The following is a 23,110-nucleotide window of genomic DNA, read 5'->3' as shown; positions in this document are numbered from 1 at the left end:
GTAACTTCAAACAATCTGTAGAGGCCTAGGAAATCCTTGCTTTCAGTTATTGGCAGCAGTAAGCTTATCCCTATAAAAATGTATGCTTGTCCATGTTCAGTCATCAGTCTCCTGTTTAAGAAGCCAAGTATAACACTCATTTCTGGACAGGGTCTAAGGTAAGCTTGTCTAGGAAAGAAAAGTAAATGAGGCTCTATATCGTTAAGTGTCAAAGGCAGGAGAGAGAGTTGTTGATAAATTTTCTGATTTAATCCAAGAGTGTGCAGAGTGTCTCATAGATTTTGATCAAACGCAGTGGGTCATTTCAGTAGATTTCCAAGAAGTAGGGCTCTTATTTGGTCTGGTTTACAAATTGGAATTCTATAGTAAACAGTTTTCTGGCACAAGTTTAGTTGTTCAGTTGCTAACCCATAATATATTGTAGGAAATGAGTAAAGGGTGACTACTGAAGTGAATGACTTTTCAAATATGTGTAACCCTTGGGCATCATTCTGCTCTTCAGTTTATAGAGCTGAGTGTTACAGCCTCAGGTTCAGATCTTAAGAAACATTGCATAGGGTGTCTTTGAAACAGGAATCATTCTGTGAGATCAAGGCTTAGAGCTTAAAAGGTGTAGCTAACTAGGGCAGTTGTTGCCAGTCGGAAGTATGATGCTAAAGACTTAGAGAACTGAGCATGTCTAATCAAAATGTGATTTGTTCTTCTCTTTCACATTGTCCTTGACACTCCTTAAGTAATCCTACCTCAGGATAACTTGTATGAACTCCTCTCATAGTTGTGGTAATTAAATCAAACCTGCTTGTCTCCAGCCCTAAACTTGCTATGATAATCATTCTGAAGGGATTGGCCTCCTTGAAGAAGATGAGGTAGAAGGCCAAAGAAAGAGCTTTCTACAAAAAAAAAAAAAAAAAAGAAAGAAAGAAAACTTTCCACTGGCCTGGGATTTATCTTTCTAGGTAATTTGTTCCTAAAGTGGCCCTGTGGGTCAGAGAGGAGTGCCTGAGTGCTGAGCAGCACTGACTAAATCCAGAATGACTTATGTGATAATGGTAATGTTGAGCAGAGTTCATGTATCTACTTAGGGGTTCCATTTAAAAGAAGACTGGACTGTTCAGTGAGACTGATTTTAAATGAGATTCCCTAGCTATACATCTGTATTATATCAATATTTCTTTTAAAAATGTTTTAACTGCCTCTTTTCTTGTTTTGCAGCCCTCAAATGAGATTATCTTTCATTGTGTTTTCTTCTCAAGCCACCATTATTTTGCCATTAACCGGAGACAGGTTAGTGCATTATCACTTTGCTGCAGGCTTTTAGTAGAGACTAATCTTAAAGGAATGATGGATATTTCCAAGTGGTGATTCAGGCCTCTCAGTGGAATCAAGCAAGTACGCAGACAGTTTAGTTCTCTTCACTAATAGAGGGAAAAGGAGGTATGAATAATAAAAAAGAGTAGCTAATCTGAAAATCAATATCATTCACATTGCTGTGGAATGTACAATGAGACCCAGATCTCCGCCTTAGTTGTGTGTTTACTGCCTCCCACCTTTCCCCCTCTCTGTTACTGTAAGTAGTTCTACATCTTTCTTGTTTCGATGTAATATATTAATCAACTAGGAATTTGAAGAACATTAAGGAGGAGAAAGATATGGATCTATTTGGATAATTTACTAGATGGAGCAGACATCCTGCATCTTCAGACTTACTCTGAGGTCCACTGATGCAGAATAGGTTTACCTTTATGAAAGAACTCGCTTTTAATTTCATAAATATATATATTTATGAATTTGAATTTAATTTCATATATATATATATATATATATAAATTTCCCCCAAATCAATGTCATAATACTTTATATGACCATTTTGGTGTCGTTTGAACTAATCATTGTGGCAAGTTAGAAGTAGTCATTGATGTTAGGTGGCAGCCTGCATGGGAGGGGAGATTGGGGAAGAATGGATACATGTATATGTATGGCTGAGTCCCTTTGTTTTCCATCTGAAGCTATCACAACATGGTTAATCAGCTATACTCCATCATAGAATAAAAAGTTAAAAAATAAGTAGTCATTGACATTTTAAAGAGTGGTACTTTCCATAGTGGGAAGGGAGATTTTCTACTTCATTTAACATGAAGTACACAAGGTAGTTCTTAATCAATTCTTGAATAAATGAGTGGGTTAGTTTTATTGTGAAATCCAATTTCTCCAAACTGTAGTTTCAGCAAAGAAGGCTGTTGTACCTTGTTCTGTGTAATATGTGGATTTCTGAGAAGTTTTGTGTTTATAGTTCCTTTAAATAAAGTATTTTTTTTTTACTTTAAAAATGTCGAGAACACATAATTTTTAAAAGAGCTTACAGAGGTAACTTATTTAAAATTCCCAGAATTGATTTGGAAAATCCATCAAACTTCTAACATATTTGTGCTTTAAGTTTTACTTTTCCTGGAGAGGAAATCTCTCTGTAGGTGGGGAGTCCAGCTTATGACCTCAGTCTCCTCTCTGATACTTCGTTTCATACTTTCTCATGTGCATCTGGGTCTCATCAAAGGCCGGGGCAACAGTAGTCCCTAACAACCCAAATACAACAGCTGTTTATTCCCATTGATATAACAGTCCTTGCCTTCATGAAAAGAATTTTTTCCATTGCCTAGCTTAATTTCCAAAGAAACAGCTTTTGATTCACCCCAGGTCACTCAGTGGTAAAGAATCCACCTGCCAATGCAGGAGCTGCAGGTTTGATCCTGGATTGGGAAGATCCCCTGGGAGAGGAAATGGCAACCCACTCCTGTATTCTTGCCTGGGAAGTCCCATGGACAGAGGAGCCTGGGGGGCTACAGTTCATGGGGTCGCAAAGAACTGGACACGACTGAGCAATTGAGCATATACATAGCATGTAGCACAAAAAGAGAACCATGCTAACATTTGTGGAGTGCATATGTAGAGAAAAGCATTTAGAATATTGCCAGACACACTATAGACTCTCAGTAATTGTTAACTGCCTACTTTGTGCTAGGTTCTCTGTTAGGTACTTTATATGTGAGTTCTCCAGCACTTTGATAAACTGTAATCACAGGTCAGCAAGATTGGTATTGCATCAGCAGGCATGGAAAGGGTTTAAATTGTGTTAATCTCACTAACACAATTTTTACTATTACTATACACTATAATAATAGTAAATTTATATTATTGTACACAACCTCACTAACACAATTTTAACCCAGGAGTTGGTGATGGACAGGTTAAAGCCTGGCGTGCTGCTGTTCATGGGGTCACAAAGAGTTGGACAGGACTGAGAGAATGAACTAAACTGAATCTCACTAAAGATTTTCTGTTATCATTGGTTGAATCTGATAAGGCAGAGGTTGGGATAAAGAGGCTTCTGTTTCCAGAGGCAGCATAATATTGCAGCTGAAAGTTGCTGAACCAATTTCCTAGCCAAATGGTCACAGACAAGTGACAACCTCTTTATGCTTCACTTTTTTCCATCTGAATAATGATGATGATGATGGTCATAATAATAATACCTACCTCATAAGACTGCTGTAAAAATTGAAGTCAGTGTGTGTGGACAATGTAGGACAGAGTCTGGCATATATGTATCAAGAGAAGAGAGCTTTGTTGTTGTTAGTATCTGCAGTTAGGCAGTGTGCAGTATTTTAATCATGGGGAGGCATTATCCTTATATAAAGGGATTATTGTACTGCTTGAAAGGATTTATAATAGTTCAGGAGGAATTTTAGTATAATGCTATTTGCAACTTAAAACATAGTTGGCTCTTCTTTCTCTTTTTAAATAGAAATAAATTTAGTTTTAACAAATTTCCCTGTTTGCCAAATTGCATTAGTTTGGGGTAGCAGAATGTACACTAACAAGGCCTGGGTTAGAGTTCCAGTTTTGCTACTTATTGGTTAGAGATGGGATAAATCATCTTCTCATTCTGTCAGTATTTATGTCTATAAACTGCAGGCATAATCTACTGTGTTTTCCTTCTTTCTTTCTTTCTTTCTTTTTTTTAACTGTGTTTCCTTAAGAGATTTGTGGGGATCAAAAATAAGACAATGCATACAAAAGTATTTTGTATATTACAGAACAGTTTCCATTAAAGGATTAAATTCTGAACCTAGTTGTTCTTTTACCAATTTTATTTAATTAGTAACTTTTCAAATTTCTATGGTCCTCTATATTTGGATATAAGGTCACTTTTCATTCATTATACCCCCCCTTTTTTAAAAAACAATTGGGGTATTCTTGCTTTACAGTGTTGTATGTTTCTGCTGTACAACAAAGTGAGTGAGCTATATGTATGCATATAACCCCTCCCTCTTGGACCTCCCTTTCCTTGCAACCCCTTCCCCCTCCTCCCCTCCTTCCACCCACCTCCTGCCCCAGCATCTCACCCCTCTAGGTCACCACAGAGTATCGAGCTGAGCTCCATATACTATACAGCAGCTTCCCACCAGCTATCTATTTTACACATGGGTGATATGTTTATGTCAAGCCTAATCTCTCAATTCAACCCACTCTCTCCATGTCCACATGTCCATTTTCTACATCTGCATCTCTATTCCTGCCTTTTAAGTGTGTAGAAATCATTCACATATTTAGATGCAAGATCACTGAACGAATGTTGCCACAGCTATTGGGGATCCTTGTTTCAAAGTCTAGAAAGGGGAATTCTACGCATGAATTTTCTTGATGTCACACTTAAAGGTCTGAGCGCATAGGAAAAGCAAAGGTCAAATACATCAGGTTTCACAATTTTGTTTCTATTTCTCATAATTCTTCTGCAGCTTGGTAAATATGAGAAGTACCTCTTTCGTGTTTCAAAGTGTTGCTAAATATCTTCAGTAGAGAGGAAGCAAGATTAGAAGGCAGTAAGTCCTTACAGTTGGACTGTGTCTTCTGTTAGGGTTTCATCATGAAGTCTGGTACTATGTAAATGCATAAACAGAATAATAAACATGGCAAGAAATGATCAGTTATCCATTTTATATGCTCATGATTTAAAACCATTATTTTTTAAAAAATGTATTTATTGGCTGCACTGGGTTTTCGTCGCTGCACGTGGGCTTTCTCTAGTTAAGGTGAGTGGGGCTACTCTCTAGTCACTGTGTGAGGGCTTCTCATTGTAGTGGCTTCTCTCATTGTGGAGCATGGGCCCTAGAGCCCACAGGCTTCAGTAGTTGTGACACATGGGCTTAGTTGCCCTGTGGCGTGTGGAATCTGCCTGGATGAGGGATCAAACCTCTGTCCCCTGCATTGGCAGGTCCAGGCAGACTTTCCTGGACCACCAGGAAAGTCCTAAAACGTTATTATTTTGAATATTTCAATTTGAAACATTCTCTTCTTTTGCCCTCATGATTTTTATTTTATTTTATTTTCATTGTTGTTGTTAAGTTGCTGCGTCCTGTCTGACTCTTTGCGACCCCATGAACTGTAGCATGCCAGCTTCTTCTGTCTTCCACTGTCTCCGGCTCAGATTCGTGTCCATTGAGTTGGAGGTGTTATCTAACCATCTCATATTCTGCTGCCTGCTTCTCCTTTTGCCTTCAGTCTTTTCCATCAGAATCTTTTCCAATGAATTGGCTCTTTGCATCGTGTGGCCAAAGTATTGGAGCTTCAGCTTTAGCATCAGTCCTTCCAATGAATATTCAGGCTTGATTTCCTGTAGAATTGACTGGTTTGATCTTCTTGGAGTCCAAGGGACTCTCAAGAGTCTTCTCTTTTATCCTCCCTATCTGGTAATCCCTCCACTCACCTACCCACCATCCTGCTCTGGCTACCCTGTATACCATGTTTTGAGCATTATGTGCTCTGGAGGTAACACAAGGATGGATAATCTTGTGTGTGATAGTGAGGAGTGTATACAAACACATATAACTCAGGGCTGTATTATAGGATCCAGTAAGAGGAAAGTGCTGAGTGTTGACTCAGTATGGAAATATCCAGCCTCTCGGTGTTAGAGAATTTGAATCAAGACTCATTTAAAAGGATATTTTTAGTTATTGTGTTGAATAATTGGTGATAGTGAATTATGCTTAGTTCTGTTCAGTGTAATCTTAATGAGGTAAAAGCGATTTAGTTGGAAACATTTAGTGAACATTTTTATGTGCTAGATACTGTGCAAAATGCTTTCCATTCATTATTTAACCCTTATATCAACTCCATGTCATAGATACTATTATCTCAAGTTTATAAATGAGGAAACTGAAGCTGAGAAAGGAAATGTAGCTTGTCCAAGGACACACAGTTAATCAGTGATGAGGAGTATATTAGCCAGAATGGTCTCTTGAAATGTAGAATAGATCATGCCACTCTTGCTCTTAAGACAATCTGATGGCTTAGAGTAGAAAGCATTTCCCAGTGGCCTAAAAGCCCTACCTGACTGCTCACCCAATCCTGTCCTAACACTGCATGCCCCAGGCTCGCCCACTCGCCACCTTTCCCTTCCCTGAACGGGCCGAGTGTGTTTCTATACTAGCAGTTTTGCCCTTTGTCTTCCCCATGTCTTGCCTGGCCTCATCCCATGCGTCACCTCCCCGGAGAGGCCTTGCCTTGGTATCAGGTGTGAAGCAATCCTACCCCACCTTCCCAGTAGTGTCTCACAATTCTCTATTTGGTTATCACTTTTTGAAATTGTTCTGATAATTAATCGATTTATTTTATCTCCATAACCCTAATGTAAACTGCATGAGAGCAGAGGGGTCTTCTTTGTCTCGTTTACCTTCACCTCCAAATCTTAACACCTATAACAGAGCTTGAAACATAGTAGATGCTCAGGAAGTATATGTTGAATGAACGATTGGGTTGGTCTGACTCTAGAACCTGAGTTATTAACTGCTATCAAATGTTTTCTCTCCTTAAGAAATAATAAAAACATGATTTATATTTGCTAATCTTTTCATTCCTATTGTTACAGATCAGTTACGAACATTTCCAACTCTCTTTTTGATATACTTGTCCCCAACTTGAAAAAGTCATATAATTGTTTGACCTGAGAATAATAATCAATTACTTAGGAAAAAATATTCTGTAGACAAACTTAGTCTAGGAAATTAAAAATAAGTTATTTGATTAAATTTATATAAAAAGTGTAAGTAATATATACATTTCTGTTATTTGAAAGGATTTCTTTTAATTCCTTTGAATCCAAGTTAAAAGTTTACTTGTGATAAGATAGTTGGTAATTTATAAATTGGTTCATTCATTTTGCAGGCAGGGAAATTTGCCAGTATTTGTAAACGTTTAGAAGTCTTCTATCAGCAATTTTACTTTTTAGGACTATGCCCTACTGAAATAGTAGCACCAGTGTGCAAAGATAGGTATATGTGAGATTAAACCCTGAAGCATTGTTCATAATGTGAAAATGGTAGTAAATCTAAATGCTCATCAGTTGATGATACTGTAATTAAATTAGAGTATATACATAGAATTGGATACTATGCAGTCATTCAAAGAACTGGAAAATCTATATATATTGCTATGAAAATATGTCTAAGATATACTAGTTGATAAAAGCAAGTTGCAGAATACTCTGTTAAAGATGATAAAAACAAAAATTTTAATGGTTTTTATGGTATGTGTGTATGATAATGAATGCATGGAAAAAAGTCTGGAAAATGAGCAACAAATTGCTAACAACAATATTGTCTTAGCAATGAGATTCAGGGTGGGGGTTCCTTTAGTGAGATTCAAGGTGGGGGCTCCTTCATGTTTTAGTTTCTATACATTTAGGTTATTCAATTTTATTTGAATAATATACTATTTATAAAAAACAAATGCTTAGGTTTAAAGGAAATATGACTGACTTATGTAGCCAGAGACAACTCTCTTGGTATCAGAATGGAACTCAGGAGTTAGAAAGTATAAACATTAGGAGTAGAGCATTGTTGTTGTTCAATCACTCAGTCCTGTCTGACTCTTTGCGAACCCATAGACTGCAGCACGCCAGGCTCTCCTGTCCTCCACCATCTCTTGGAGTTTGCTCAAATTCATGTCCACTGAGTTAGTGGTATGCTGTGCTTGGTCGCTCAGTCATGTCCGACTCTTTTTGACCCCATGAACTGTAGCCTGCCAGGCTTCTTTGTCCATGGAGATTTTCCTGGAAAGAATACTGGAGTGGGTTGCCATGCCCTCCTCCAGGGGATCTTCCCAACCAAGGGATTGAACACAGGTCTCCTGCCTTGCAGGCAGATTCTTTATGGTCTGAGCCACCAGGGAAGCTCAAAAATACTGGAGTGGGTAGCCTATGCTTTCTCCAGGGGAACTTCCTGACCCAGGAATCGAACTGGGGTTTCCTGCATTGCAGGTGGATTCTTTACCAGCTGAACTACTAGGGAAACCCATTGAATCAGTGATGCTATCTAACCATCTCGTCCTCTGCTGCCGCTTCTCCTTTTGCCTTCGATTTTTCCTAGTGTCATAGCCTTTTCCAATGAGTTGGCTCTTTATGTCAGGTGGCCAAAGCATTGGAGCTTCAGTTTCAGCAACAGTCCTTCCAATGACTATTCAGTGTTAATTTCCTGAATAGGAATAGAACATATTCAGCTGTTAACCTGGGGAGTGCTGAAGTGAAATGAAATGAAAGTTGCTTAGTTATGTCCAACTCTTTGGGATCCCATGGACTATATAATCCATGGAATTCTCCAGGCCAGAATACCGGAATGAATAGCCTTTCCCTTCTCCAGGGTATCTTTCCAATCCAGGGATCGAACCCAGGTCTCCCACATTGCAGGTGGATTCTTTACCAGCTGAGCCAGAAGGGAAGCCTGGCGGAGGGGCGCAGATCCTGAAGGTTGCTTGTTAAATGTAAACATCAGGACTGGACTCTGGGTCAGAAAAACATAGGCGCTGTATACGAGCTGTGTAACTTTGGACAAGTTATTTCACCTCTTGCTACCCAATTGTCTTGTCTGTTATAAGGAGCTAATCATTCTTACTGTGTAGAAGTGTTGGGGTAATATTGGGATGATTAAGTGCACATAATGCATGAGGAGGCCTAATTAATGACTAGGTGGGAAGGAGGCTGAGGCTGAGATGAGATCTGGGTCTTATCACTGTACCGCCTCGTCACCGTTATGTGCCCAGATTCAAGCAGAAGCTTGAAGTCAAGTGACTTTGCTCAAAGTGACATGGCTATGTCAGAGCCAGAATTCACCCCTGTGTATAGCTCTTGAGCATGAGCACCTAACCATTCCACTGCCTCAGAATCTTTGTTCCCCTTTCTCCAGCTGGTTTCCAGAATTGGTCAGAGTTGTCATAATTCAAAGATATATTCATCCTCTGAATTTCTTCTGTGCTCTTACAAACCAGTGACGTGGTGAGAGGAAGTGACTAGTTGTTTTTGTTTAGATTCTAACAGGGAAGTAATTTTTCCTGTTGAGAAAAGTCAGTGCTGGTCACACATTGTGCTAATTCTGAGAGGTCTGAGCATGGCAGCAACTCAGACTCCAGTCGTGGATGTGGGAATAGCCGTTTTCAGTGAAGTCCCATATTTGCTTTGTGGATGTGTTCTAGAAAATGAAATGCATTGTTACTCATGTCTGGAAGACACACCTGGCACACTCAGGTGGTAAAATGCAGAGGTCATTTTTTCATGGCCCAGGGAGGTGTTGAATGAGGAAATGGGGTATAAACACACAAGATACAGCAGATACAGACTTTAGGTGTCATCTGGGTACCTCACTTAGGTAAGTGTAGACTAAATTAGAGATGAATTTTCACAAACCCATATTGTATGGGGCATTTTGTAAGCAGATATTTTTGAATCTAGGACTCTGACTTTGGATTCATTGGTCTGGAATCTGTACCACAGAGACCTTGACATATATTGGCCTTACCATGACATGTTAAATAAAAAGTAAACAAGTTTTTATATAAAGTATGAGTTCCTAAGATAATGTATTAGCAATGTTCGTGCCTGAAAAATCATCTTTCATTCTTTTGAAACCCTTTAAAATCTTTTAAGTTGAGCTAATAGGGAACAATTTTTTTTTTTTTGCAGTTTATTCTTCACACTGTATGCCATGTAACAGTATATAATGGCATAATTAAATAGATAGCTAGGATGGTCCCACATTTGAATGAGTGAGCAGATTTTCCCTCCTGTAATTTTTCTAATTTTGTCAGACTGATTATATAATATTGTGGTTTATTAATGGAAGGAGATAGAAGTAGTAAAGTTTATTGAGCACTTACTATGTATCAGACATTTTGCTAAATGCTTTATTTGTAATTGCTCAGGTAAAGTACAGTGCTAAGTGGATTATAAATCATTAGTAATTTTGTATGGACATGAATAACATCTTGAGAAGATTGTCTTGTCTCATATTCTACTCAGTCTACTAAGTTTTATTTTCCAAGAGCAATATTTAATTATGTTATGTAACTGTACTTCAGCCACCTGATGCGAAGAGCTAACTCATTGGAAAAGACCCTGATGCTGGGAAAGATTGAGGGCAGGAGGAGAAGGGGACAACAGAGGATGAGATGCTTGGATGGCATCATTGACTCAAGGGACATGAGTTTGGGTAAACTCTGGGAGTTGGTGATGGACAGGGAGGCCTGGCATGCTGCGGTCCATGGGGTTGCAAAGAGTCGGACACAACTGAGCAACTGAACTGAATTGAAATCTTTATAAAGTTTCTGTGTATTACTACATTTTGTTTGCAGTTTTGTTCATTTCATATCCCTGGCTGATAATCTCTTAAGGATAAAGTACAGTTCAGTTCAGTTCAGTCACTCAGTCGAGTCTGACTCTTCATGACCCCATGGGCTGCAGCACGCCAGGCTTCCCTGTTCATCATCAACTCCAAGAGCTTGCTCAAACTCATGTCCATCGAGTGTGTGATGCCATCCAACCATATCATCCTTTGTCATCCCCTTCTCCTCCTGCCTTCAATCTTTCCCAGCATCACGGTCTTTTCCAGTGAGTCAGTTCTTCCCATCAGGTGGCCAAAGTATTGGAGTTTCAGCTTCAGCATCCGTCCTTCCAATGAATATTCAGGACTGATTTCCTTTAGGATGGACTGGTTGGATCTCCTTGCAGTCGAAGGGACTCTGAAGAGTCTTCTCCAACACCACAGTTCAAAAGCATCAATTCTTCTGTGGTCAGCTTTCTTTATAGTCCAACTCTCACATCCATACATGACTACTGGAAAAACCATAGCTTTGACTAGATAGACCTTTGTCAGCAAAGTAATATCTCTGCTTTTTAATGTGCTGTCTAGGTTGGTCATAACTTTTCTTCCAAGGAGCAAGCGTCTTTTAATTTCATGGCTGCAGTCACTATCTGCAGTGATTTTGGAGCCCAATAAAATAAAGTCTCTCACTTGTTTCCATTGTTTCCCCATCTATTTGCCATGAAGTGATGGGACCAGATGCATAATCTTAGTTTTCTGAATGTTGAGTTTTAAGCCAGCTTTTTCACTCTCCTCTTTCACTTTAATCAAGAGACTCTTTAGTTCTTCTTCACTTTCTTCCATAAGGGTGGTGTCATCTGTGTATCTGAGGTTATTGATATTTCTCCTGGCAATCTTGATTCCAGCTTGTACTTCATCCAGCCCGGCATTTTTCATGATGTACTCTGCATATAAGTTAAATAAGCAGGGTGACAATATACAGCTTGATGTACTCCTTTCCCAATCTGGAGCCAGTCTGTTGTTCCATTTCCAGTTCTAACTGTTGCTTCTTGATCTGCATACAGATTTCTCAGGAGGGAGGTCAGATGGTCTGGTATTCCCATCTCTTGAAGAATTTTCCACAGTTTGTTGTGGTTCACACAGTCAAAGCCTTTGGTGTAGTTAATAAAGCAGAAGTAGGTGTTTTTTGGAACTCTCTTCCTTTTTCCATGATCCAGTGGATGTTGGCAGTTTGATCTCTGGTTCCTCTACCTCCATACCTATAACACTTATGCTTATAGGGTTATCTAAACTGGCATTTGGTAGCATAGATGTATGAGGCTTTTAGTTTTTGTGATAGGTTGCTCCTTTGTGACCTCCAATGAAACACAGAATACATACAACATATATGCATACGTGTGTGCACGTGCACACACTCAGTTGTGTCTGACACTTTGTGACCCCATGGACTGTAGCGTGTCAGGCTCGTCTGTCCAAGGAATTTTCCAAGTGAGAATACTGGAGTGGGTTTCCATGTCCTCCTCCAGGGGATCTTCCCGACCTAGGGGTTGAACCCTATTCTCTGGCATCTCCTGCATTGACAGGCAGATTTACCACTGAGACAAATATGATTATATATGTAATAGGTATAATATATGTGTGTATAAGTATTTTTATATATTTATATATGTATTTAAGTACACACATATTTATATATTATATATATTTATATATACACATGTATTTACATATGTTTATATAAGTATTTTAATTTAAATATATAATTTAAAAAATGTGGGCTGGGGCTATGGCTCACTTTAACCAATGGAATGCAACAGATATGAATGAGCATGAAACTGAGCCTCCAGTAACAATTTGCTCACTGCCTTTCCAGTCTTTACTATCCATCTCTTCAAGGTCATTTACCTTTTACTTTAGTCACAACTTTAATTTTTGAATATCTATTGCTGCATAATAAACTACTCTAAAATTAGTGATATAAATACAACTAGTCATTTCTCATGATATTGTGCATTGAATGGGCAGTTCTTATGCTTTGCCTGTTGTCAGCTAGAAAGCTGGAATGGCTAGAAGGGTTGAAATGACCGCACCCACATTGTTCGAAAGTTCGTGCTGGTGCTGGCTGTTGTCTAGGAGCTCAGCTAGGACTGTTGACCTGAGTCTTCATTCTGCTACACATGACTTCAACTCATGGCTAGGTTAAGTCTCCTCCTACCATGGTGATTTCAGGGTAATCAAAGTTTTTGTATGGCAGCTAGCTACCAAGGGTATATAAAGGGAAAAGTCCTGTGCCTCATTTAGAATTAGTCCTGGAACAGGCATAGTGATCATGAAAAACCACCCCAACATTTAGTGGCTTAAGCAATGATTTTGTTATCTCTCACTATTCTGTGATGGATGGCTCAAATGGAAGCTTCTCTGTCCCACATGATATTATCTGGTGCTATAATCATAGAAGGTGGTTACTGTTATGGAGCTGTTTACTGGAATAACGTTTTCCTCCATGGGACCTCGGCTTGTGGCCTGGGCTTCTCAAGGCATGATGACTGGGTCCAAGAGCGAGTACTATGAGATGAAGGAAGCAGTGTCTCCATTTCTTTTAAGGGTTGGACGTCTAAGAATATCACGTCTACCTTGTTCTAGTGCCAGGTAGTAACAGGGCTGGGCCAGAATCAAGAGGATGGGGGATAAATTCCAACTTTTGATGGGAAAATGGGTGCATATAGAGTGGGAAGAAATTGATAGAGGTCATATTTAGAGATTCTGTACCATAGTTTATACTGAAAGTAATAATGAAACTCCAAAGATGAATCGCTTTCAGAAATAAACATGCCAGCTAAATGGAAAAAAAAAAAACCTTGTGTGTAACCAAAATAGTAAATTAGACTGGTAATTTTGGCACTAGTCTTTAGATTCTGCTGTAACCCATAACCCATGTCAGCAAATTTTGAATGATGTGTTATTTACTTTTATTTTTTATTATTAGCCTCTCACTCTCATTCCTTTGTATGAATTAAAGCTGTTTATTAACAACATTAATACTTTATTTTTGTATTATTTTAATATTATCATTATTTCCTTCTTGGGTTGGAATAGATGGGCACATTTCCTTTTACTTTCATGACTTTGAATAGTTTTTTCAATTCAAACTCTCAGTCTTAAGAATTAATAGGTAAGGTATAAATGTGAGAATTGAAGTTTTATTTATTAGAAATGATAATTTTCCTAAAATAGTTTAATATTGTGCTGTGATAGAAGTACATTTTGGGATTTTGATATTCACCTATTCAAGAGCAATACTGAACACATGCATATGAGTTGGAGTTTGTATAACTTAATATAAAGTTTAAAAATTCTATGTGTTTTTGCACTAGTGAAGAGAAGTTCTCAAATAAGGCTCCCAAACTGTGAAAAACAAAGGTGATAATTCCTATTTACATTACCGTCAACGGTTGGCACAGTACAGTGAATTGATGGGCTTCTCTGGTGGCTCAGATGTAAGGCATCTGCCTGCAATGCGATCTTCCTTAGCAACTACCACTGTGCTTCCCTGGTGGCTCAGCAGTAAAGAATCCAATGCAGGAGCCACAGGAGACGCAGGTTCGATCCCTAGAAGATCCCCTAGAGGAGGGCATGGTGACCCACTCCAGTATGCTTCCCTGGAGAATCCCGTGGATAGAGGAGCCTGGGGGGATTACAGTCCATGGGATCGCAAAGAGTTGGACATGAGTGAAGTAACTTAGCACGCATGCACAGAAAATTGATATAAACAGTTGGTATTGATTATTGAACACTTAGGTGCCATGCATTGTACTAACTGTTTACAAGTAATAAGTGAAAGTTGCTCAGTCGTGTCTGACTCTTTGCGATCCCATGGACTGTATCAGATCAGATCAGATCAGTCACTCAGTCGTGTCCGACTCTTTGCGACCCCATGAATCGCAGCACACCCAGGCCTCCCTGTCCATCACCAACTCCCGGAGTTTACTGAGACTCACGTCCATCGAGTCAGTGATGCCATCCAGCCATCTCATCCTCTGTCGTCCCCTTCTCCTCTTGCCCCCAATCCCTCCCAGCATCAGAGTCTTTTCCAATGAGTCAACTCTTCGCATGAGGTGGCCAAAGTATTGGAGTTTCAGCTTTAGCATCATTCCTTCCAAAGAAATCCTAGGGCTGATCTCCTTCAGAATGGACTGGTTGGATCTCCTTGCAGTCCAAGGGACTCTCAAGAGTCTTCTCCAACACCACAGTTCAAAAGCATCAATGGACTGTATAGTCCATGGAATTCTCCAGGCCAGAATACTGGAATGTGTAGCCTTTCCCTTCCCTAGGGGATCTTCCCAACCCAGGGATCAAACCCAGGTCTCCTGCATTGCAGGTGGATTCTTTACCAGCTCAGCCACAAGAGAAGCCCAAGAATACTGGAATGGGTAGCCTATTCCTACTCCAGTGGATCTTCCCAAACCAGGAATTGAACCAGGGTCTCCTGCATTGCAGGTGGATTCTTTACCAACTGAGCCATCAAGGAAGCCCTGATAGTAATAGTCCCTTTAAATTTTATAACAACTCTGCTATATAAGTACTATCAATGTTCCCATTTTCACAGGGGAGAAATGCAAGCTCAGAGAGGACACAACTTAGCAAAGTCACAAAATTACTAAGACTAGTGAGTTTTAGAGCTGGGAATTAAGGTGGCCAGTGCTCCATGTTTGACCTGTGGGTTGCGTTCATGGTATGATGCAGGGTGGCATGATGAAAGAATGAGGTCTGGCTGCAGATGACCCTGCTCAGTTCCTGACACATCATGTGATAAAAGAATAATGACTAATGTCTGTGTGACACTGACTTTGTACCGAATTCTTTATATGCATCAACTCTTTGATTTTTCACAGCAACCCTGTGGAGTTATGTTGGTGTTACTTTTGCTTAACATGAAACAACTGAAGGATGCAGTGGTAGATAATTAGCTGGAGCAGTCTGGACTGCTATCCGTTGTGCCATCTGTCACCTTCAAATTCAGCTTGCCACCATTTGTAGGTTTTGTAGAAGAGCAACATGGCAATGCAAAGGAGAAGCTGTAGTAAAGAGGGTTCGTTTAGGGCACTAACCATTTCCTTTCTCTCGTCTATCTCCTCTAATAGCTCTTCTGTCCAGATCCGACAGCTTTCTGAATTGTTCAAAAGCTGCCAAATATAATAACATTATATTAAAAAGATGATGGGCTTCCTGGTGCCTCACATGGTAAAGAATCTGCCTGCAATGCGGGACACCGGGGTTCGATCCTGGGTCGGGAAGATCCCCTGGAGAAGGGAGTGGCTACCCACTGCAGTGTTCTTTCCTGGAGAATTCCATGGACAGAGGAACCTGGTGGGCTTCAGTCCATGGGGTCGCTGAGCAACTAACATTTTCATAAATGTGATAGTAGTCACCTAATAAATGTCTGTGGAATGAGTGAATGAAGACGTCATTGGGTCAGCCATTCTTATTTACACTTTATGGATATGGGAACTGAGCTGCAGGAAATTAAACAACTGCCAGTGCTTACACTAGTTGCAGAACCCAAGTTTTAGTTCGTTTCTGATTTACTCCAAACCTGAGTCTTCCCACCTCATTCTATAGCTTTCCATATCATTTGTTCTCACTAAAGCTTCAGCATAAACTTTCTTTCCTCTATTCCTTTCCCTCCTCCTTTTTGGGTCTTTATCAAATTTTTTCAACCTTCAGTTTGCTGAGTGAGCTCTCCTTAGAATCAAGAAGCAAGTAAACTGGGTGAACAAAATCCTACGAACAGAGGAATGACCAGTGTCAATAACAACCATAGTAGCTTTTCTTGGCCATGCTGCATGGCCTGTGCGATCTTAGTTTCCTGACCAGGGATTGAACCCACACCCCCTGCATTGAAAGTGTGGAGTCTTAACCCCTGGACAGCTAGCGAAGTGGCCTAGCGCAGTACTTATTATATGTTATATTATATGTTATATTATATTAATCCTCACAATGGCCCTGTAGTACAGGTATTTTCCTCTTTGTTTTATAGTTGAGAAAATGAGACTGGGCTTGGAATTAATCCATGTTCTCTCTGGCTATAAGTCATCCATCCCAGAAACTGCATTTTACATTTTAAAAGATTATCCTAGTTACCTCCAAAACCCCTTTAGTAGAAGAACTGACTGGCAAAATAGGTAAGGAAAAGAGCATTCCAACAACATTCCATGGAATTCTCCAGGCAAGATTACTAGAGTGGGTTGCCATTTCCTTCTCCGGGGTATTTTCCCAACCCAGGGATTGAACCCGAGTCTCCCACATTGCAGGCAGATTCTTTACCAACTGAGCCACTAGGGAAGCCCTTTCCAACAACATGGAAAGGTTTTAAAATTAGATTAAATCAGAGTTTCATAATTCTTGGCCGCACTATAGAAATGCTCTGGAGAATTTCCAAGAAATACCCTGACCCCAGCACACATCAAGTAAATTATAATTTTTTCCATTAGTGTCCAGAAGATTTTTTTTTTTTTTTTTTTTAAAAGCCTTTTAGGCGATCCCAGTGTCCAGCCAGGGTGGAGAACGACATTGCACCTGTAAATGGGTGAGAGGGTAGCCATAGACTAGGCGTAAATTGTTGTCATATCGCGGTGTAAGATCACAGTGTTCACATGTGTGGGTGCTCAGCCAATGTGTGTAGACTGATTGACTGAAACCTAGAAAGAGCTTTGAAGTCTGGAGAGTTAAGGCAGTGCACATTGAAAAGTTCAGGTTAAGTATAGAGATACATTTATAAATGCATATCTTTAGTCACAAGTAGAAAGGACTTAAAATTATGGCTGAATTGTGCTAGTTGGGCAAGTCAGAATTTTCTGCCAACTATTTTATTATGCCACTATTTATCAAATATATCTTCACCTTAGTTGTGACCTCATGCACACCTCCCATAGTTGCGGTGTCTTATGGCTGGAGAAAGGCCACTGAGGCGGCACAGTGCCTAGCAGTAGTGGTTGCTATGTTTCCTTCCTTTCCCTTCTCTTGTCTGCTTATCTTTCCTCTTCCCTTCTTATCTCTTCTTTCCTTTACTCAGCAGAGAAATTTGAAGGATACTAACAGAGCTGAGAGTGTTAATTTTTTAGATTAAAAAATGAGTCAATATGTTTTTGCCTCTGCCACCCCCTGCCTCTCTGCCTCATCCCCTCTTTTCAATCAACATAGTTATAAAGTCAAGAAGAAAGAGTTGATTATAGATTTTGATACCCTGATGCCCAACAACAACAACAAAAACAAAAGTAGCAACAGCAATCAAACAGAGGTTTCATATCCCGCTTTATTTAAATTCTGCCTCTTTCCAAGAAGTATTTGAAGTCACACAGAATACAATAACATTGCAGAAAATTAGTAACATCTGAAAAGAAAAGCTAAGATCTTAGAAAACAGGATATAGCAATATGATAACCATTGAGCTTAACAGAATTTTCTGAATGAGGAAGACATTTACCATGCAGTTCCTGATAGTCGGGGCAAGAAATAGCTGTAGTTAGCAGAAAAGAGGAAGTGTGTAGCGATTACTCAGGGATGGCAAAGAAGCTTCTGCCCTGTGAGCTCATAGGGGACTTTGTGTGTCTTGCATCCTTGGCTACAGAACCACAACAAACTCCAAAGTAGTTTCGGTATTGCTGTTTGTTGCGGTTGAAGACAACGTTAAAGCCAAGCTCAGTGAATCTGATATTGACTTGAGCTGATCTTCATAACATACACATTTTTTCTTCTCTTACTTTTAAACATTTTCTCCCTTGCTTTCCTTTGGAACTTTAAGTCATGGTATAAATGGATGAGTTGTGTTTTTTACCTACTACATGGTTTTTTTCTCCCTCAGTTTACCATTTACTAATAAAAAAAATTTAAACTTATTTTTAGTTACTTGGAATCCCTCAAAGGCCCTGTCTTGTTTTGACTTCCATTTCCCTTTTAGTGACACTTTTTTTTTTCCGTTGAAAAACTTTTTTGTTTATCTGTTGTATCAGGTCTTAGTCGTGGTGCACGAGCCTAGTTGCCCCATGGCATGTGGGATCTTAGTTCCCCAACCAGGGATCAAACCAGCACCCCCTGCATTGGAAGGCGAACTCTTTATCACTGGACCCCCTGGGAAGTCCCAGTGATACTTGTTGATAGAGGAGAGGCTGACAGAGTATGTAGTTACTCTGGGAAGTGACAGACCAGGGCTCATGAATGTTGATGTTGTTGGATATGGCCAAGGAACACTTTTCCTCTTATGACTCTGTAGCTGCAAAAGTAATGAAGCAGTTCAGAGTAACTTAGAATGTCACAGTGGCTGGTATGGGATACAGGCAAAGTGCTCTGCTTCTTCCAGCGAAATAAGCAGGCAGAGACCTACCTTCCCACTCTGAACCCCACATTTGGCAAGTTCTTTCTGCTTAGAGTCTTCTACTAGTGTTGTCTAGTCCTCAGAAGTAATGATGATTAGAATCTGAACTAAATGGAGAAGGCGATTTTTACCAGGCAAAAGCTGTTTGTGTAAACTTGGATTTCAGTTGTCTTTTTTCATTTCTCTTTTGGCAGCAAACATTAATGCTTGAGGACACGCTGCCACTCATTTCTGGGAAGCACCAAATATTTGGTTTTTATCTGCATTCAGATTGAGTCAGTTTCAAGTTGTTTCTGTAGATATTAAAACATAAATATTTAGATAAAACAAGTTTATAAATTATGTAATTTACTCCATCATCTGTGGAACTACGAATTTTTTTCCTAGGGTAGATTGAAAAATTTATTGAACATTTACTTTGTAAAAGACATTATAGTAAGTAACTAGGGCAAAGTTGGGGGATGCATTATAAATAATAGACATGGTGATAGCCCACTGTAGGCTTCTAGTCTGCTGCTAAGTCGCTTCAGTCATGTCCGACTCTGTGCGACCCCATAGACGGCAGCCCACCAGGCTCCCCTGTCCCTGGGATTCTCCAGGCAAGAACACTGGAGTGGGTTGCCATTTCCTTCTCCAATGCATGAAAGTGAAAAGTGAAAGAGAAGTCGCTCAGTCGTGTCCGACCCTCAGCGACCCCATGGACTGCAGCCTACCAGGCTCCTCCATCCATGGGATTTTCCAGGCAAGAGTACTGGAGTGGGGTGCCATCGCCTTCTCCAGGCTTCTAGTCTAGTTAAGTGAAAATGTTAAATCCGTGAAATTATTTTAAAGTAGAATATTTTTAAGATACAGAATTGTTCATTGCAGTAAAAGTTGAACATGAATATATTTGGGGCATCTTAGAAAAAAGAGTGTACTGAAGTTAGTTAGGTTCAGAATAGGTAGATTTTAAAACAAGTATTAAAAGAGACAGTCAACATGGGTTGGTGGAGGTGACTGAGTTACAAAGAAGGAAGATTAGGATTATACTTTGAAAGTTGTGTTTTCTGGAAACTTCCTGAGATGAACTTGTCTGATAATAATTTTCACTACAATATTAAAATAGAATCCTTAAAATTAAAATAAAGTAAGTTATTTTTAAATGTGGGTGAGACTCTGGTGAATGATTTTATGCTTAAAATACGGACATTATTAAATACTCATTAAAATGACAGTATGAGGAGTTGTTTGCCCTCAAAACCTGGGACAAAACTGCCTTAATTGCAAAACTGCCTCATTTTTTGAAAAGTGCTTATTGTGATCTTTCCTCATTTTTCTTTTGTTTAATTTTGTACTGTATTATTTTCAGAGGCAAAATCAGTGAAGGCTTGGACAATTTGAAACATGTTAGTCCCGTAGGAGAGACATACATCCATGAAGGACTAAAGCTAGTAAGTTCTTTTATACTTGTAAGTATGGGAAAGAACGTTTCCTTACTCTGTAATGAAATAAATTATAACTCCCTAGTAAAACTCAAAGATGCCATTACATGCTTACCTTAAAGTTAAAAAAAAAAATTCTTTTAGTTGTTCTAGGGATAAGACTGATAGAAAGAATTTACCATGGTGATAAAAGAAGTTTGGATGACAGTTTGCCTTTTAAGGAATTTTCCATTTTCTCTGCAACTATATTCAGAGAACCACATTTTCTCCGTGGTTATAGTCAGCCAAGGCTAAAAACCTTTGTCATTTACACCCAATAGTAATTATTCTATAATGTGAATATATGTATATTTCAAATTAAAATAGTTAATATAAAATACCCTGTTTTAAAGAAAGAAGAAAGAAAGTGAAGTCGCTCAGTCGTGTCTGACTCTTTGTGACCCATGGTCTGTAGCCTACCAGGCTCCTCTGTCCATGGAATTTTTCAGGAGTGGGTTGCTATTTCCTTCTCCAGGGGATCTTCCCAACCTAGGGATCGAACCCAGGTCTCCCACATCGCAGGCAAACGCTTTACCACCTGAGCCATCAGGCAAGCCCTATGCTGTTTTAAAAGCTAGTCCAAAATAGTTCGATTTTACCAGACTTAAAATACAGCTTGATGGAACATGCTGGTTAAAAGTTAAGATTAACTTGTGAGTTGGACAGTTTTTCTTCATTTTCAGGCAAATGAGCAAATTGAGAAAGCAAGAGACTTAAAAACCTCCAGTATCATAATTGCTCTGACAGATGGTAAATTGGACGGTCTGGTGCCATCATATGCAGAGAAAGAGGTGAGTATTGAACTGAAACTGTCTTTACACCCCAGTGTATTTTGCTGTATGTCTGCATGTGTAGCCTGATGTTTGAATAATTTACCTGTCTCCCTCTCTCTGTCTCTCTCTCTCTCAATAGGCAAAGATATCCAGGTCACTTGGGGCTAGAGTTTATTGTGTTGGTGTCCTTGACTTTGAACAAGCTCAAGTAAGTACAGCAGATCTGCAGCCTTGAATCTAAATCACATAATAATCTTAAGGAGAGTTGATCAGATTTTTCAATAATGACTTGCATGCATGCTTCCTTGGTGGCTCAGACAGTAAAGAATCTGCTAGGAATGTGGGAGACCCAGGTTCAATTCCTGGGTTGGGAAGATCCCCTGAAGAAGAAAATGGCTACCCACCCCAGTATTCTTGCCTGGAAAATCCCACGGACAGAAGAGCCTGGCAAGCTCCAGCCCATGGGGTCACGAAGAGTCAGACACGACTGAGCAACTAACACTTCTATGTATGCTAAGTCGTTTCAGTTGGGTCTGATTCTTTGCAGCCCTGTGGACTAAAGTCTGCCAGGCTTCTCTGTCCATGGGATTCTCCAGGCAAGAATACTGGAGTGAGTTTCCATGCCTTACTCCAGGGGATCTTCCTGACCGAAACCCACGTCTCTTATTATGTCTTCTGCGTTGGCAGGTGGGTTCTTTACCACTAGTCCCACCTGAGAAGCACAGTGTTTGTCACTCCTGGGGTCTGACTCTTTGCAACCCCATGGAATATACCCTGTCAGATTCCTCTATCCATGGAATTCTCCAGGCAAGAATATTGAATTGGGTTGCCATTCCATTCTCTAGGGGAAATCTTCCCAACCCAGGGGTCAAACCTGGGTCTCCTGCACTGCAGCAGAATTCTTTGTCATCTGAGCAACCACAGAAACCCACTTAATTGTTAAAGATCTGCTATAAAAATGGCCTCCTGTCTTGAACTCTGTGTTAGTAATGTTTGATTTTGATGGGTTTCATTACCTAATTAAACTGAAGACAAAACCCTATTTTTCTTGAACATTAATAAAATAATATGCATGCTCCTCTTTAATCAGCTGACGAGGTTATCATGACAAGTCTTGTTTAGATGTTTTAGTTTGAAAATTTGATGCTTAGGAGCTTAGAATTTGAGAAGTCTGTTGGAAAAATCTTTAATGATTTTCCTTAAAAAATGTGTTTTTTTTTCATGAAGTTTACAGGGTTTATGTATTAAATTTTTTTTTCCCACTCACAAAATGTTTTTACATTTAAATGTCTGGTTGAGTGTGAGCGAAGCTTCTGTGTCTCATGACATTTGCAGCTCGTAGAGCTCTGCACTCTTTTGAAATTGTGACTTGAGGCCGGTTGTAAAGGGGCTGTGCCTGATCTCAGTTCTTGTTGTGCTGCATTTAGAGTACACCAGTTACTCCAGTCAATTCCTGACAAGGAATTAATCCTCTGGTGTAATTTTTCAGATGAATGTAACTAACAAGTAAGGAAGGGTATAAAAGGTTGTATGTCTCAACCACCCCCCAGTGAACTTTTCCTCCTTTTCCTAAAGCTCGAAAGAATCGCTGATTCCAAGGAACAAGTGTTTCCCGTCAAAGGTGGATTTCAAGCTCTTAGAGGAATCATTAATTCTGTGAGTATTTCTTTGTGGGTAGGAAAGGCTCATCAATTTTAAATTAAAAGAATTAAAAAATTTTTTTATTTTGTTTGGGGATATAGCTGATTCACAATGTTATGATAGTTTCAGGTGAACAGAGAAGGGACTCAGCCATATGTATACATGTATCCATTCTCTCTCAAACTGCCCTCCCACCCAGGCTGCCACATAACACTGAGCAGA

General features: G+C 39.6%; 1 protein-coding gene across 1 annotated transcript in view; it reads left to right on the top strand.

Moving 5' to 3' along the window:
• ANTXR2 (ANTXR cell adhesion molecule 2) overlaps positions 1–23,110 on the top strand; it is a 177,783-nt gene that overhangs the window by 1,937 nt on the left and 152,736 nt on the right. Inside the window, exons 3-7 of the mRNA NM_001076826.1 lie at positions 1,213–1,284; positions 20,363–20,444; positions 21,158–21,265; positions 21,387–21,455; positions 22,823–22,903. Of these exons, the coding sequence (NP_001070294.1) occupies positions 1,213–1,284; positions 20,363–20,444; positions 21,158–21,265; positions 21,387–21,455; positions 22,823–22,903 (412 nt within the window). The remainder of the gene's footprint in view (positions 1–1,212; positions 1,285–20,362; positions 20,445–21,157; positions 21,266–21,386; positions 21,456–22,822; positions 22,904–23,110) is intronic.

This window comes from Bos taurus, chromosome 6 (assembly GCF_002263795.3).
Source record: "Bos taurus isolate L1 Dominette 01449 registration number 42190680 breed Hereford chromosome 6, ARS-UCD2.0, whole genome shotgun sequence".
NCBI classification, from domain to species: domain Eukaryota; kingdom Metazoa; phylum Chordata; class Mammalia; order Artiodactyla; family Bovidae; genus Bos; species Bos taurus.
This window is presented reverse-complemented; position numbering and strand designations above follow the sequence as displayed.